This window comes from Glandiceps talaboti, chromosome 1 (genome assembly GCF_964340395.1).
Source record: "Glandiceps talaboti chromosome 1, keGlaTala1.1, whole genome shotgun sequence".
Lineage (NCBI taxonomy): Eukaryota > Metazoa > Hemichordata > Enteropneusta > Spengelidae > Glandiceps > Glandiceps talaboti.
The window spans coordinates 20667342-20686479 of NC_135549.1; the positions used below are offsets into that span (position 1 = coordinate 20667342).

General features: G+C 35.1%; 1 protein-coding gene across 1 annotated transcript; it reads left to right on the forward strand.

Annotated features, from left to right (window-relative positions):
• Positions 1-2679: 2679 nt before the first annotated feature.
• Positions 2680-17177, forward strand: LOC144434211 (anoctamin-10-like). Its single transcript, XM_078122668.1, has 11 exons — positions 2680-2740; positions 4682-5029; positions 6711-6839; positions 7771-7899; positions 9648-10220; positions 11119-11174; positions 12865-12939; positions 13745-13909; positions 15578-15769; positions 16398-16529; positions 17024-17177. Exons 2-11 carry the CDS (start codon positions 4693-4695, stop codon positions 17165-17167), a joined length of 1932 nt encoding a protein of 643 aa, XP_077978794.1. The 5' UTR covers positions 2680-2740; positions 4682-4692; the 3' UTR covers positions 17168-17177.
• Positions 17178-19138: the final 1961 nt, after the last annotated feature.

Sequence of the window (19138 nt, forward strand, 5' to 3'; positions counted from 1 at the left end):
ACCTAAATTCCAATCTAAGATGTGTCCTTCTAATATTTGGCTGTTCAAATAAAAGATTCGAAGTTAGAAAGGAAGTTAACCAGAGAGCAAATATATCAAGCAAATAGCTTTACGCGAAGAATTTACTGAAGTGGGGGCGAGGATCGTAAATGATACATGTAATCAAAGTCGAGAAGAAATTTGTGCCAGCAAGTGTCATTTTATGCTATTACTTTATAGTAGAATATTTTGCAATACTTTACTTCCCAGGTTCTTAGCCAGGTAGTATAATTGCAACCAAACTTTCTCCTCATTACGAAGACCATCCGAACTGTGCTTAGTATATAGTGTCAAACTTGTGTCAGTATCGGACCTCGATCCCAGGGTCAGTCACCTGAAGTAGAATTTTTTGCTGGCTATATCAATAGTTATTGTAGATATGCAATAGTTTGTCAGTGTAGACTTCATTTTATTGATATTTCCCTTTATTTGCTTGTCAAACGTGTAACTTGTTGAGAATATTTTACTTAGTAACTTACATCTAAGCAACTAGTCCTATACCGTATGCGTACTATCAATCGCAGACCACCAAACAAATTAACACACATAGTTACTAAAAATGTCTTGGAGATTTAAACGAACCTCTACACGCGATCAATTGACATTAAATGGTACATGTAAGTGGATATAGTTGACACATTCTCGCAAACCAGAGTTTAATTTCTTCTACGACACTGCTAAATACATGTAACTTGGCGTCTTGGACGTGACGGTGCCGTAAAAGAGGCTGTGGCTTACGACGACGACGACGATGATGAGTTGATGTGTTACCGTGGGACTACACAATTACCTACGAAAACGAAAGAGTATTTGCATATTGTGTTTGGTGGCGTGCTAGTTATAAAATACAAACTGTCCGATAAGCAGACACTGTCATTATATGTGTAAGCATGTAAGGTTGTAAACCCGTTTTGTTTGGGTTTTAATTTCGCTTTTCTATGCCATTTTCATTTTTTTAGAAATGGAATATTATTTCGACGACGTTCTTGTCAGAACAACAATCAGCGACTGCAATTCAAAACAGGCTGTGTCTTATTTTCGGTTCAATATATGGCGTAGGTGTTCTCATTATCATAACATAATTGGAAACTCCCGTTCTCCAGATCCGGGAACAACAACAACAACAACAACAACAACAACAACAACAGCAACAACAACAACAACAACAAGAACAACAACAACAACGAGGACGACGACGATGATGACGATGATGATGATGATGATGATGATGACGACGACGACGACCGTATCGCATTTCAAAAAAAAATTAATCTGAAAAGCAAAAGATGATCATCACAAATGACGGTAGAAACTTTGGTATGGCGGGCATATGAGGCAGTGTACAGCATCATGGCATACCATATCACTCCGCGCTAGGTCTGTTTCAAACTTCTGACCAATCATAATGTTTTTTAAAACCATGCACTATAGGTCGATCACTAAATTTAACATTACCAAAGTTACTGTTGTCTTTATATTGTTGTATGTATACAATATACTGCAAACGTTCGTATTTCTCTCAAAAAATACCTCATTATGATGAAACAATATGTGTACGCGCGCCAAAATAAGCTGAGGCCGTGGGGAGCCTTAATTAATTACAAAGGAGGGGAAATCAAGTCCGATTTGTTGTTGAAATTAAATGTGACCCTCTAGTACTGAATCTATTTTCTAAAAAGCGGCCCTCCCTCTATTTCCTTTCGCTAAAACATAAGCCACTTGTTCAATTACTAGTATTTCAAAAACAGGGACTAATTATAAATGGTGCTAGATGAACACGAGTTCCAGCGTCAATGGAGTGATAAAGACTCCCATCACTACCGCCACCATATTGGTAAAGCAAGCCAATATAATCATTTCCCACTACTACCACTAAAGTGTCAATCTGATTAAAATCCGATGTAGTGGACGGCTATTTATTCACTTTTATTTTAACATTTAAGTATATTTGCTTTTTGCGTTGAATATATCCCTTGCTATACTAGAGTATTGCATGTTCACGCTTTTGGCCTTTGTCGCTGGAGTCGCTGCCTTGGAAGAACGAAGGTGATCTCATTCCACCCTGCGGAACAACTCAATCAAATTTAAAAGCAAATGAAAACTGGCTCCATACTAAAGAAATACAGGTAAATACATATTACAGTGTAAAGAAATCAAGCTGTATTCCTTTATCAGATTTTAATCAGAAAAAAATGTTAATCTGTCAAAATAAATTGGCGCCAAAATGTTATTTTATTTTCGATGATATTTTGGTGCGTGTCACAATATATTACACGTTTCAAATACGTACTAAAGAAAAATGTACAAGTACAAGTGTAGTCATTAGTTTCTGTGGAACATTTGCTGAAATAAAACGTTGTGAGGGGTAGCCTGGAATTCATGCCGATTGGGATTTCAAATTTTACTGAATGAAAATGTTAAAATCCCAATCAGCATGGATTCCAGGCTATGTTAGTCGTATGTTGTGAAGGTAGACCTTGTCTGAGGTTGTGAATTAAATGTCTACTGAAAAAAACCGTCACGAGTCGGAGAGAGTTGTTTGCAGAAGAGAGCCCTCAACGACTGTCTTTAGAAACACTTACAAGGCGTTGGTATGTCTGGAATGGCAACCGGCGTAAACTTCACAGACACGTCGACACACAGGCATCTGAACATCTCAGTTTTCACACCGTGAGTGAGGTGCACTAGGGGGTAACTCCAGGTAAGTCATTGTTTATTTGATCAGCAATATTACAACTAGACTAACTTGAATGCATGAATGAATGAATGAACGAACAGTGATGAATGGTTGTTGTATGTTGTATGTTGTACCGGGTATATAGCCATGACGTATCGAGTTCAACTTCAGGGTCAACATGGTCAATGCACCGTGTCCTGCAAGTACAAGTGTAATATGTTTAGCCATAGACGCTCTGGAGGGTCTATGATTGAGCACAGATCAGTATCTGTACGTTAAAATCTACAAAAACGGTCACTGAGATTTATATAGAATCGTGATTACTCGACCGCCAACAAGACCAACCTATCATGAATTACTACTATCACTAATTACATTATCGATATCGAAGAGAGAATCTCCTCTCTGCAGAAAACACCTCAATGCTGAACATGCTGAATGGAATATGTACTATGTGACAAGACAAGTGGGTGGTGGTGGTACTACTACTACTACTACTACTACTACTACTACTACTACTACTAGTACTTCCATGACTGAATGAACTTGAACAAGTGAAGTTAAAATTATCTTTAGTAAACTCATAACGAAATGTTTATATATTGTATATATATATATATATATCAAAATTATAGTGGATGTCGCGAAAATAGGTGCATCCTTACTAATAGAGAGGAAGCATGGAAACAAATCAGAGAAACCTTTGATGTAAAACCAATTTTCGAAAGATTAAGAATAAGAAAATAATAGTTATATGATCATCAATGTATTGATATTCAAGTATTAACCAATCAATGTTCTATCCTTGACTGAAAGATGTTACAAACAAAAAATATGTTTTGTTTAAAGTACATATAATATCTGCTCAACATCATAACAATTGAATCCGAACTGTCAATTGCCTTTGAAAACTCTGCTACTGTACATGAGACCCTGAGCAGCTATTTATAAGTACTAATAAAGTTTTGCAACATTGTTTCACTGAGGATGACCTTACTTTTTTATCCTGTTTCTCATTACCTGATGATCCAAATTTAAAAAAAAATTTGCCTGCTATTTTGCGACACCGCACACTCTCTGGTAATAACAAGCCTAGAATAAGAGTCAGACTACACTTGTTCCCAAACAGAGTATTTCTTTCATGATGGAAATTATTCAAGTGGAGAACATACCAAATGAGTAGAGATACTGGGAAAGGGCTTGTTAAAAGAAGATATACAGACAGGGGAAAGGAGAGGTAGAGAAACGTGAAGATGATTTTTTACTTTTTTACTAATAAAATCAACCGACTGACAGACCCATAGTTGGTATGAAAAAGGATTTATTATTTTTAAAAAAATAGGGTCATCCTAAAATTATTAATCTATAATCAAGGTTACTAGACACAATACTTTCAATGCCAGAAGTGGTTTGAGGTCATTACAAAAATGCAAAATTGCCAGTTAGTTCAATTGTAATGATGTTAGGTACAAACTGCATACACAAAACAGTGATTTTGGTTGGATGACAGATTACAGATTGACCTGCATGTAATTTGCATTATTCATAAGGCAAGGACTTGATGAGAGTATATTCAACACTGGAATGTTAACATGGTTAATGAATGAATGAAGCTAACAGTTTGTTGACTAGTACAGACTACTGAGAGGTGTGGCCCTCCCAAGGCAAACCTGATTTCCAGCTTCCTCTAGAGTACCATCAAAAGTGTGAATTTCTATCTGTAGTTTCAGTCATTATATATTATAGTAGCTATCTTTGACAGGTTGCTGTGTGACTTCACAATATTAGGTGGGTATACCACTACTTAATAGGTGCAGGAACTATAATTACCATCAGCTTTTCAAGTTGACGAAGTGGGTGACACCTTGTTGAGTACCCCTGCTCTCCTGCTAGGTCATATTTGATCATTTGATCATAGTATTTGGTCACTTGATTAAATGTAGTTGTATTGAACTTTTATTTCAGGTGTTAAAAGTATGGAGGAAACATCCAGAAATGTAAGCTCATCTTTTATAGCAGGAGGAAAACTAAATGATTTCACTGCCGTTTGTGTGATAGAATTCAGTGAGAAAACACCAGCTGCAACAAGGGAATGGCTGCTGTCTAGAGTCCAGGCACGGCGATCCCGGAATGGTGCGGAGTTGGAAGCTAGAACTGTGCTGGATAAATCCAATAATGAAACTATCTTACAGATTGGGGCATCATATAAAAGACTTCTGGAAGGAGCAGAATATCTAGGTGTTAAGAAGAAATGCAAGGATGGTGTCGTTAGGGAGTTTACACTTCAAGACATCGACCAGTTTGAAAATATAGGTAACTGAGTGATATGTACTACTACAATTATAGTATAGAGTATTAGAGTATGGGGGTGGGGGTGGGGGTAGGGGGTGTGTTGTAAAACTTGCGTATATTTCCATTTCCATAGAATAGATGAGGGGAAGTCTGCTTGAATTGTGAGCAAATAGGTTTTCAGAAAGGTTGTCACACATCAGATCATGTATTTGTTTTAAAGACATTGATTAACTTCTACCAACAAAACAGTAGATCAAAACATTTGCTTTTGATAGTGTTTGGCATTTAGGATTGTTCTACAAATTATCAAATCAAGGTTTCAGTAGTAAATTTTTGAATATCATCAAGTGTATTTATGATAATATTCAGTCTTGTATCAAACTCTCAATTGGTTATACTGATTTCTTTTCTTCTCGTATTAGTACAAGACAAGGTTGTCATCTAAGTCCCACACTGTGCAATCTATTCATTAATGATTTGCCAAAGTTACTTCACAGAAAATGTATTGATCCTGCCTTTTTGATAGATAAGAAATTACCAATCCTTATGTTCGCTGATGATATTGTACTGTTGTCAACTTCTAGTCATGGTTTACAACATTCACTCAGATTACTTGAATCCTTTTGCAATAAATGGCAACTAACAGTGAGGTAATAAAGACAAACGTTATGGTGTTCAATGCTAATTTTAAACCACTTAAATATAGTTTCTTTATTGATAATGAAAGAGTGGATATTGTTAGTCCCCGCCGCATGAAGTCTGGGACAGGGACTTATGGATTGGGTTCTGTCCGTCCGTCTGTGAGTGCATGCATCGTCCGTCCAGATCCGTTTCTTGGAGATGCCTGGACTGATTTTTTTCAAACTTGGCACAGGGGCAACATACTATGGCATACCTATGCACATCAATTTGTTTCATGATACGATCCAATATGGCCACCCAGCAGTCATTTTGTTTGCGAATTTTCCATGTCCAAAGCCATAACTCAGACATGCTTGAACAGATCTCATTCAAAGGTGGTATTAGCATAGTGTTCTATGACATACATGTGAATATCCATTTTTGTCATGATACAATCTGATATGGCTGCTTGGCAGCCATTTTGTTGGCACAGTTTTCATGTCCAAAGCCATAAATTTCATGTGAATTTTGTCCAAAAATGTTGAAATTTGGAAGGGGGGGGGGGGTCATAATTATGAATATTATGACCACTTTGGTTTTGGGAGAAATACATAAACTTTACACATGAATAGTCGGTTGATTTATCATACATATGAAATGACAGAAATATACCTTGGTGCCTGTGTGTTCCAATATTATACAATGTCAAGTAATTTTTGTTCAGAATGTTGAAATTTTGATGGGGGAGGGGTGTGTGTCACATTTTTTACTGGCATTTTAAAATTAGCATACACACAACGATTTTTGTTGTATGATTATGAAGAGGCATTGGTACAATATACATTTGTGCAAAGTTAAACAAGTTCATTTTAATTTTTGTCAAAATCCAACAATATTTCATAAAAAGTTTCTGTCAAAAATGTCTAAATTTAGATTGGGTGTGGGTTTACAATTTCAATTCTAGAATTTAAACGGATGTGGTGACCCACTATTATTTTGTCATTGACTTTTTTGAATTTGACACCCCTCTCCCCCTTAATGTTATGTTACTAACTAGTACCGATGTATGTCTCTGTTGTAGGTGATTATTTCCTATCTAGTGCTGAGGTTCAATGGATAATACGACACGGACTAGAGAAACTACATTCAGCAGACACTATCAAGTTACCAGGGTTACCTGATATAACAGTGTGTAAAGGAGAAGCTATTAGTAAGTAACTTGTACAGCAGTGGCAAGCTAAGTGTAGTGTTTGCTTCATAGGTATAATTTAGTCTATGTCTACAGAGCAAATGCTTAGTCTGCCACAGCTGTACTTAAATGAATGTTTGGTGAAGACATTGTAAATTGGTGGCAAAGACTGGAATATTGATGTAAAGTGTATTCTGGCAGTCATTGCTCACTACTGTTGATGTTTAATTTCTTTCGGTATACAAGTATCTTCATGGTTCTCATACCGATTAAGCTCCAGGAGGTATGGCTACTACATTGTGGTTTTTAATTTCAGACATTACCGTATTCAATATTTTTGTTTATTTCCCTTCTCATTTTGATGGTAATATTAATAATGTTTGGTGTCATCGTAACAACAGACAAAATAAATCATTGGTCTTACAAGACTATGAAGTGTACCCTTTCAAATGAGTCTGTTAAACTCAGCACTGTGAAACCAATGTTTCATTAATGACACTGTATATTTACATTGCTGTAACACCCATGGTGCTACAGGGCTGGTACAGCAATGTTACATTGATGACACTGTATATTTACATTGCTGTAACACCCATGGTGCTACAGGGCTGGTACAGCAATGTTACATTGATGACACTGTATATTTACATTGCTGTAACACCCATGGTGCTACAGTGCTGGTACAGCAGTGTTACATTGATGACACTGTATATTTACATTGCTGTAACACCCATGGTGCTACAGTGCTGGTACAACAGTGTTAGCTTACACATCTGCCAGGCTTGAAGTGATGATATCATGATAGAAGGACTTTGAGCAAAAAAGAATTGTTCCATGACCACAGTCACCACAGGTCAGAAAGTATGAAAGTAAGGCTAACCTTACAATGTATATATTACTATCATAACAGTTTTTCAAATTCTAATTATCAAAATTTGTATTTTGCAAACAGTACCAAGGTGTGTTGCCAGTGGTGTCATCTCTAAATTCTATGCCTTACATAACGATGAAGAATTGAAAAGTTTATTGAAGAAGTGGTATGCATCAATATCAGTGTCATCACTCAAAGTACAGCCAATCGGTAAGTACAATGTAAAATATATATCACATGTCTTCAGCCTTTGTCAGGGAAAAGCATTTCTGTACCTCAGTACCTAGTGTGATTTTAATCAGAAACAATATTGTCTTTGTAAGGGTGACCCTAGTTTTTTTAAATTTTTCTTGTTACTATTTCATAGAATACTATGGGTCAGTCGGTTGATTTAAAATAAAAAAGTTTTAAAAAAGTAAAAAAAATCATCTTTTTCATGTTTCTCAGTCTTATTCTTTTCTCCTCTCTATCTTCTTTTTCTTGGATTCCTGGTAACGTACATTTTTGTACTAACAAGCCCTTTCCCATAATTGCCATGTTCTCAGCCCCCCCCCCCCCCCCCACTTGAATAAATTCTGTCATGAAAAAAAATTCTCTGTGAGTGAACAAGTATCTTCATCGCTGCTGTGACTAGATGATGTTGACAGTCTAGACACTTGCTTATTCTTGCCAGAGAGTAAGTTTTTCCGCAAAATACTAAGGATGGGCGAAAATTATTTTTTTATTTTTTCATTTTGATGTCGGAGCTGAAACAGTCGGGTAATGAGAAACTGAAGAAAAAAAATAGGATCACCCAGAGGACTATCAAAGTTGGATCTTTTTTATACAAATTTCATGAAATGTCGGACTTCATTGGTTTGGTTGAGCTGGTATTAGTAATAACTAAATATTACTTGAAACTATTGTGTACAGTACCAAAACTATTCATATCTTTGTAAATATTTGTGATCCATTTCTGACAAAAGTGTATTTTTTGTGCTAGTATGTCAACAAACACACTGTATTTTCTACAACCTTTGATACCCCATCTTTGATTAATTAATAATGTATTGAATATTAAAGAATCTAAACTTAAAAGACCGATGTATTTGTTGGTAATTTCAACATAAAAAGTCCAGCCAGTCACTTTTTTATTTAATTACAGAAATAAATTTGTTTCTCACAATCGAAATCCAAATATTTCCAAAAGGCATAAAACTCATTCCAAATTTATATCATTTTGGTTTGAAATGTTGGCCTTGCCCAAATACAACACATACATTGTATTATTTTTGACAATAAGTTGATTCATGTTGTTATTGTGTTCATGTATTATTTTGAATGACATGTCCTTTAGTATGCCATGTCATAAACAGGTAATCACCAGACTATATTTGTAACTGAGCTAGATAGGTAGATTTGCAGGCAGATTTGAGGTAGAAATTTCATGATGAGGACTCTGTAACTAATTTCAAATTTGTCTCATCAACCACTTTGAATTGGATTAAAAAATCAGGCTTTATGAGATGTTAATTGACTTTGTTGTACCGTAGATGTTGGAGAGAATTAACATCTATAGTGGGACAGACTCTGTAGTCTGGATACCAATGGTGGTTTCTAACTAAACCACGTCTGGTCAAAGTCCCTCAATCAGCACAAATGGTTGTTCATCCAATCAGTGAACCCCAACTGTTAAAGTGGGTGTGGGGGTGGGGGTAGGGGGTGTGTGGACCGGTAGGGGTGTTGCATGTGCTACCCAGGGGGATGGTTGTCACCTGACTGTACTCTGGGTTCACCAATAAAATCAGATTTTGATGGCGTGTAGTCTTTGTACTAAAATTTTAAGAGGTCAGGATATCTTTCCACCATTTTGCAAATGAAAAGGTTATTTCAAAAGTAATAAAGACAAAACAAGCCTAAACATAGCAGCTTGAAACTGGAAATTGTAATGAAAACTTTCATATGTTTTGATTTTACAGATAAAATCCGAAGTTATTTTGGGGACACCATTGCTCTATACTTTGCCTTTCTAGGCTACTACACCATGGGCCTAATAGTTCCAGCGCTATTTGGTTTATTTTACTACATATGGCACAGTTCGAAGGACATTCCTGATAAAAGTTATGCCACATTCGCAATCTTCAATTTACTCTGGGCCACATTATTCCTTGAGGGCTGGAAGAGAAAGTGTTCCGGGTTTACATATTACTGGGGAACATACGGAATGAAGAAATTTGAGGAACCACGTGCCAGTTTCGTGGGAACGATTGGACGGAATGCCGTGACTGGAAGAGTGGAATTGGTCTATCCCAAATGGAAGAGATCTGTCAAGAAATATTGTGTTTCTGGTCCCGTTATTTCAATTTTCCTGATTTTGGCTGTAGCAACAATGCTTGGTTATTTCTGGTTTGAAGATTGGTTGAACAGTAAGGTGGATGTTAGTACAACAAGTGGACAACTGTTACAGTTTGTACCTAGCTCACTCTATGCTGTCGTTATTGTTATCTTGAATGCTATTTACAGACAAGTTGCAACTCTTCTCAATGATTGGGGTAAGTGAACAATTTTTAAGACCATGTCTAATTCGCATCAGGTCTAAAAAAAATAATTGTTTTGTTCCGGTTACCCAACCCCCACCTACTAGTTTCACTGCTGACCCTATACTTTTTTTTATGTATTCAAGAAATTAATAATAAAATCGCAAAAATTGCGAGAAATAGTGGATGCGGAAACTGACATCAACTTAATAAAAACACAATATAAAACTGTTCTTCCAATCTGTAATGGCTGTACATCTGATGGGAAGAAATAAATAACACAGAGACCACTAGACACTCAAACATGAAAATAAAATATGATAAAGTAAAAAATCTACCTACCCCACCTATTCTAAAATTGAGCTCCACTTCAAGTGGTAAGGCATTCCAAATATTTTGATTTGTCCCCTTTAAAGGCCCATGCTTGAATCCTAGGTTCTTGCATAAATGCTGTCTTTATCTGTAGAGCCATAACGATAGGATCACTCTTTTGTTCAGGACCAACTTTTTCTATAGCTTTGCCAAGGACTGAATAATGGGCCTTTTAAAAATAGAAAAGAAAAGCTGTTTGCCACCCATTACCATCAAAGTATAACTTTGATGATAATGGGTGGCAAACAGCTTTTCATTTAGACTATTCATATGAAAACTAGCTAACTAATTCTCTCTGAAAATTGTTTTTAACAAATTTCACACAACAGCAAATATGAATGCAATTATGAATGATTTACAAACCTCTGAGCCTTGTTCACTTGCTGCCACTAGATGGCATAGTACTAGCAGATTGACATCATTTGGTAGGCTGTAACAGGTGATCATAGATCTCAGGTAGTTGGTACATGTGTTGTCCTCCATATCTATTCAAGCTGGTTCTAATTACTAAATCTCTTTTTTTTTCTGTTTTTCTTTCTAGAAAATCACAGACTCCAGTCATCTCATGAAAATAATTTAATATTAAAACTAGTTATGGTATGTAATATAAATCAATATGATCAGACAAACCATATGAAAGAGAGTCCATGAAAGACCGAAAATCTTGGTTGAGACAAAAGTTTAGGATTGATGTATACGATAGTGGTGTTTGGTAGAAAATCAAATTCTATTTATTCCACAATGATTCTCAATTCTCTGTACCTGTAATAGCATTATCCCTCATGCTAGAGGTTGACTTATTCTTAGTACCTGTAGTAGCATTTTACCTCATGCTAGAGGTTCAAAATACAACAAGATGGTTGACTTATTCTCAGTACCTGTAGTAGCATTTTACCTCATGCTAGAGGTTCAAAATACAACAAGATGGTTGACTTATTCTCAGTACCTGTAGTAGCATTTTACCTCATGCTAGAGGGTCAAAATAGAACAAGATGGTTGACTTATTCTCAGTACCTGTAGTAGCATTTTACCTCATGCTAGAGGGTCAAAATAGAACAAGATGGTTGACTTATTCTCAGTACCTGTAGTAGCATTTTACCTCATGCTAGAGGGTCAAAATAGAACAAGATGGTTGACTTATTCTCAGTACCTGTAGTAGCATTTTACCTCATGCTAGAGGGTCAAAATAGAACAAGATGGTTGACTTATTCTCAGTACCTGTAGTAGCATTTTACCTCATGCTTGAGGGTCAAAATAGAACAAGATGGTTGACTTATTCTCAGTACCTGTAGTAGCATTTTACCTCATGCTAGAGGGTCAAAATACAACAAGATGGTTGACTTATTTTCAGTACCTGTAGTAGCATTTTACCTCATGCTAGAGGGTCAAAATACAACAAGATGGTTGACTTATTCTCAGTACCTGTAGTAGCATTTTACCTCATGCTAGAGGGTCAAAATACAACAAGATGGTTGACTTATTCTCAGTACCTGTAGTAGCATTTTACCTCATGCTAGAGGTTCAAAATAGAACAAGATGGTTGACTTATTCTAAGTACCTGTAATAGCATACCTCATGCTAGAGGGTCAAAATAGAACAAGATGGTTGACTTATTGTCAAGCAAGCATTGACATAGGCATGTGTAGCATGTGGAGCAGAAGTCATTAAATTTGAGTTATTTTTAACGGCAGTAATTCAGTAAAAAAAACAGAAATGAATCTTCGACTAATTAAATTTAGTTCAAATATCTTGAAAAAGCTCTCTAGTCAAAGTGAAAAACTACTCAAAAGATTTAGGCCGTTTTTTGTACTGAGTTACTATCGATACATTGGATCCTGCTTTATGTTATATATTCAATGATTTTACTGATTGTTGATATTTAGTTTATATTTCACACTATTTATATTTATGACATGATACGTGCTAACATTCTATTTCAGGGATGAAAATGAGTTTTTCTGTAATTCACAAATTGTGAAGTTATAATAGATATACAGTGGTGTTTGATGGTCTTTGACTACACTTGAACTTGACTATTAAACTAAATGCATGTAAAAACTAACTGAAGACCAAAATAATCAGTGAAAAAGTTTTCATTCAATATGTCGATCCCTTGTAATTTCTTATAATGTAAATGTATCTTTACTGATCTCGTTAATTTTATAAAAATTGGGTTGGTTTGTCAGACATAATCATTCAAGTTATATTTTGTATTCTAGTATATATCATATCCCTGAATTTCTATAAAATAACTTGTCTTTGTTTTGTTTTTCTCATTTTCACACAGTTTGATTTTATCAACTGTTTTTTGTCCTTATTTTATATTGCTTTCTGGTTGCAAGACATGGCAAGACTTCGTAAGGTATGTAGAACTGTTCTTGATCCTGTCTCAATATAATTGTTTGTATCAAATGTCTAAAGTTATGTAGAGATAAATTACAAAGTTATTGTGATTGAAGGAATGACAGATATGTTTAACCATGAACTTGTCATACTTAAAGACCAGGGTTTCAGTGCCAAGTTCTCACGTTAGTGTTATATATCATTGGCAGCATATGGATTACATAGGATTTTAATCATTTGATCAGGACAAAATTTTTCTATATCTCTGCCAGACAACTGTTTTTACAGCTAAATTTCAATCCTAATCCAAACTGGTCCTGTAACCAAAATTTTATAATCACGGAATTAGTTATAAACCCCAATTTTTAAAATCCCATGGTCTTGGATTAATTCTGTCTTATCAGTGGAGACAGTAGGGTTACACATAGGATCATCCTTTTGTTCTGGATCAACTTTATCTACAGCTCTCTCAGATGACTGATTTTCACACCTAAATAAATTTAATTTGAATCCTGATGATCTGACATGGGCCTTTAATCGATATCCTAAAACAGATACCAAGAGTTCAACAATCACCAGTGTGCCCTCTAAGCCAACTTGATTCACAAGAAATTCCAGTTTTTCTCATTTTGACTCACAACCACAAAATTTGACTAATCATTAGAGGGCACACTGACAATCACTCTATAAAAGTCATTCATATTCATGGTTATGCTACAAACACATGTTATTATCACTGAAACTGTAGTGCAGCAGATTTTAAACTTTGATTACTGCAACCAGTTTCTTACCATTTTGTAATGCCATTTTGTGTCTTGTTTCAGCATCTTGCAGCACTACTAGTCACCCAACAAATTCTAGGCCAAATACTTGAAAGTATAGTTCCTTACTTGATGTGGAGGAAAGGTAAAATAATCTCAGATTTACGTAAGAAAGATGATAAAGCCCGATCTGGTGATGAAGATCAAAGTGATATGTATGTCTATGAAGTAAGTATGTTAATGGCTGGCTAAACAGACATAAACTAAAATTATCATTGCAACTTGTAGATCTAAGCTATCAATGGACATCAGTGTAATTACACTCACAATAGGGTGGGGTGTGTCTGATAGCAAGTTATCCTCAAGTGATGGCACATTCAACCTCATTCAGTGTTTGTATTTTGGTTAGACCTAACAAAAAAAAATTATGTTGTTCCAATTATGCTCAATTTTAGAATAGATGGGGCAGGTAGATTTTTTTAATCAATTTTTTTTTGTATACCAGTATTTTTTTTTTCGTGTATGTCTAGTTCAGGTAGTTGTATTTTCCATTGTTTTCCATATGGTCTCTTTGTTATTGGTTTCTTCTCATCAGATATATAACCACTACAGATTGGAAGAACAGTTTTATATTGTCTTTTTAAATTGATGTCAGTTTGTGCATTCACTATTTCTGGCGAGACCTTACAATTTTCGCAATTTTATTATTTTTTTCAAAAATATGTAAAAAAAAAATAAATAAATAAAGTTTAGGTTTGGCAGTGAAAAACTAGGTGGTGTCAAGTAACCACAAGCAAACAATTTTTTTTCTAGGCCTTACAGGGTGATTTTATACAAAATGTACGCTAAAAGGTGCTACTGTTATGACATGCAACAACAACAGTTTTTGTTTGTGTTTATCTTAGTTTGCTGATAGCATGTTTCCATAGTACTGTGGCTTCTACATTTTTTGTAACCTGTTCCAGATTAAAACTTAAGCAGGATTTTCTGTCAGGAGAATTTCAGGCATTTATGGTACACATTGGAAAATATTAACACCAGATGTCAGACAGATTTTGATTTAGGATCTATATAGAAGGTGACCCTTTACAACTAAAATACGTTGAACATATTTATGTATTTTGGTTCTATAGATTTATTTTTAACTTAGCTGAAATTATTTTTCTATCAAAATACACCTGAACCTGAAAATGGAATCACTTTAATGAGTAAAGTTTGAATGATTTGAAAGACAGTACTTGTGATTAGGTATGACTCATTACATTTTGTTTATGATTAGGTCAAAAAAACAAAATTCTTTGATTCTGGCAACCCCACCAAACTGTTTTTTTTTTTACTGCCAACCCTAAACCATTTTTTAGGTAATTCAAAAAATTATTGAAAAATTGAAATTTTTTATAAAGTCGCATGAGAAATAGTGAGATTTGAAGATGTCATCGCCTCATGTGATCAAAACAAAATGGTGGAATACAGTGTACAACATGATGTTTCTGCATATTATACAGAAAGTGTGATCACATCGATGATTTAAAAAAAACAAATCCTACCAACCCACCCTAATTTGAAATTGGCCATTATCGGAACTACACAATTTTTTTTATTTGGCCTTTCCATGCTTAATAGGAGCTACTTAATTCCAATGCTACCAACTGCTCTTTTAATGGCTCAAATAGTGACAAACTGTTTTGCTGTTTAAACTTGTGTGTGCCAAATAGACATATTCACAGCTTAGTATGTACATATGTATTGATAGCAAACTGATATGATTATGTGTTGAGGTTGCTAGGTAACAACAAGTGTATGTTGCTAGGTGACAGCATGGGTTATTTATGGAAACGACCATATAGAGAATCCAGTTTATAATTCATTAGTTTCATTTTTTGTGTACAATTTCAGGGAACCTTTGATGACTATCTGGAGTTATTCCTTCAGTTTGGATATGTGTTTTTATTTTCATCTGTATACCCATTAGCAGCTGTATGGGCTCTACTTAACAATGTTATCGAACTAAGAACTGATGCATTTAAACTATGCACTGTCTATCAAAGACCATTCTCAAGACAAACTGCTGGTATAGGAACCTGGCAGGTAAGTGTATGATGCGTGATGCATTTTGAAGGAAAATATGGGGGGGGGGGGGGGGGGGGGCTATTAGGTAACATACATATAAACCAGCCAAGACCAGTTTCATCATTAAACTGTCAATAGAGAGAAATAGAGCATTTAGTAGTTAAAGTGGCCATATGGATGAGAATTTGGTATTTATTTTGGATTTTTATTTGATAAAACAGCTTCACTATGTGTTTCTACTTGAAAAAATAATGTGAAATAACATATACCAAGTCCATGTTCACATCTCAATAAACGGCAAAACATTAAACAATGTGTAAAATGTTTGTTATTGTACGTACAATAACAAACTTTTTGCATCTTTTTGCAATGTATTGAGTTATGAACATGGACTTGGTATATGTTCTTTCGCATTATTTTTTCAAGTAGAAACACATAGTGAAGCTGTTTTGTCAAATAAAAATCCAAAATAAATACCAAATTCTCATCCATATGGCCACTTTAAAGTGGTCTCCAGTTGTGGATTTTATCCTTGTATTTGAGATATAAATAACTAAATATTAGTTTATGTGTATTGTCCATTTACAGATTAACTTAGCGATATAAATAACTAGACATAATTTATATATTGTCCTTTATATGACAGATTACCTTTGAAGTGATGGGAGTCCTTGGTGTGATCACTAACACAGCCTTGGTTGCCATGTCAACTGAAGCACAAAGCTTGTTTACAGATTCGTCAGAGACTTCATTCATTCTGGTATTTGTAGCAATAGAGGTATGTGTCGTGGTGGTCTTGTCTCAACATATCGTACATTACACTAAAGTGGCCATATGGAAAAATAAATTGTGATATTTATTTGAAAATTTTACTATGTTTTTGTGCATGAAAAAATAATGTGGCGAATAGTCAAGGTGTTTTCTGTTTCCATACTTGAAAAGATAATGTGAAGCATAGACAAAATGTGTGTTTGCAATACAATAAAATGCAAAAACTGTTAAAAATGTGTATAAAGTTTGTTATTGTTACATCGTGCACAGAAAGTGATTTGTAAATAAACTGGGTAAACACAAGAATTCACTATGTCATATCTAGTCTGTGTATGTCACTGTCACTTCTCTATATAACAAAAATGTCACCATGGCACAGAACTATATATGGAAAGTAACAGACATAGCTGTGTGTAAATAATGATTTTTGACACCACAACTATGAAGTCATTGATTGGTATCATTTTGATGTTTTATCTCTTTTCATTTTGACACTAACAGCATGTTATCATCGGAATCAAATTACTGTTGGCATTCATGATTCCTGACCTACCTAAATGGATGGAAGAGGAATTGAATCGAGAAGAATATGAATCCAGACAAGCTTTGAAACAACAACGAATGTTAGAGTATCAGAAGACATGAAAGATGTAGAAAATTGATGGAGTTGAGGGGGGGGGGGGGGGGGAGTGGGGGTGGAGGAGGGAGACATCAATGCTTCTCTGACTTGCCAAAACATGTTTAGAGTGTATGTGTTGGTGGTGGTGGTGGGGGGGGGGTTTATTTGGGAGACGGTTGTGCATATGTCATGGGGTTGGTGGGATGGAGGTAGACATTGATATTTCTCTGACTTGCGAAGACATGTGTCCATAGTGTGTATGAGCTAGGGTGGGGTGGATATATAAGGTAGAGGGTACTGGAGTACAGGTGTTATGAGGATGGGGGTGGGGGGTGGGGGGTGGGGTTGAGGAAGACCTCTTTGAAGCTTCTGTAACTTCCCAATACATTTGTCATAGTGTGTATGACGGTAGGGGAGAATATTTGATGGCAGCAGGGGTTAGTGCAGTTGTTGTCACAATGTTCACACTTTGTACAGAGTACACTGTGTGTTTATGTACAGTAAGAAAGGACAAAAACTCAACTCCAAAGGTTTCATAAACCCCTGACTAACTTTCACCCTGTTAAAGTTGACATATGGATGAGGATTTGGTATTTATTTTAGATTTTTAATTTACAAAATAATTTTATTATGACTTCCTATGTGAAAAATCAATATGAAACGTCATTGACTATAAAATCTGTGTTTGTAACTTAATACAGTGCAAACAGCTAAACAAATATGTAAACAGTTTGTTATTGTACATACAATAACAAACATATTACACATTTATTAATCTTTTGCAATTTATTGAGTTACAAACAAGGACTTGGCATATGTTGTTTCACATTGATTTTTCACGTAGGAAGTCACGATAAAGTTGTTTTATATATTCAAAATCCAAAATAAATACATAATCTTCATCCATATGTCCACTTTTACAAAGCCTCATCAGGGCAGTATTTTTACAGTAATATGTTAATTAAAAAGAATTTTATTTATAGATTAAATAATCTGAAATACTTAAAAAATGTGTTCTTTTCTAACCGAGTTTCCTGCAATAACTTATATTACTCTTCCAGCAACGAAGATCAACTCACTTGTCATAAAGTTTATACAATTTTTTATCTATGTAATATTAAAACCAAAGAATGCCATATCAGATATAATTTTTTACTTGTGATTAAATTTAGAAATTTTATTTTTAATTTATTTTGATAATAATTTTGATATTAAATTATGATGACTGATTTGATTACTTTGAAAAGTAAAACTTAAATTGCATAGACAGTCTTTGAGGTCAAAATGAATTTCAGTGAAGCTAGCAATATTATTAGGTTGTATTAAAAAATGGAGAGAGAGAGAGAGAGAGAGAGAGAGAGAGAGAGAGAGAGAGAGAGAGAGAGAGAGAGAGAGAGAGAGAGAGAGAGAGAGAGAGAGAGAGAGAGAGAGAGAGAGAGAGAGAGAGAGAGAGAGAGAGAGCGAGAGCGAGAGCGAGAGCGAGAGCGAGAGCGAGAGAGAGAGAGAGAGAGAGAGAGAGAGAGACATTTCTGTGTGATGTAAGTACACATATTATATTGTTAGAATTGTAAACTTGGGATTGTTTTGAAATTGTCCGATGCTACGAGAATAGCAATGGTATCTGAGCACTAGGCAATGAGTTCTTTATCTATAAGATATGTGTTATTAATTAAAATAGCACATACTGTGATGCACTATCAGCCAGCACTTGAGATATTTGTGATATGAGAAGCTTAGTTAGGGAGGAACAACTAAGTGTATCACAGTCTAAAAGATATGAAGATAAACTCTTTTTCTCTCTCTTCAACATCATATTTGTAGTAGTTATCCCCATGCAACAGTTCCAGTATCCCTGATACTGCAATATAGAAATATTAAATCAAAGCCTTGCACATTTCAATATTTTGTACTTAGATAAAATTATCCAGTTTCTTTTTGAGTTATCATGTTGATCATTTCATCAAGCAGCATTCTAATAAACACTGAAATATTGCATA

What these genes read in the sequence shown, in the direction of transcription:
- LOC144434211 (XM_078122668.1), top strand. Translation starts at nt 4,693, where the DNA reads ATGGAGGAAACATCCAGAAATGTAAGCTCATCTTTTATAGCAGGAGGA. An exon ending in CGACCAGTTTGAAAATATAG is followed by an intron (nt 5,030 to 6,710) that starts GTAACTGAGTGA and finishes TCTCTGTTGTAG; the next exon opens with GTGATTATTTCCTATCTAGT. An exon ending in TGGTATTTGTAGCAATAGAG is followed by an intron (nt 16,530 to 17,023) that starts GTATGTGTCGTG and finishes TGACACTAACAG; the next exon opens with CATGTTATCATCGGAATCAA.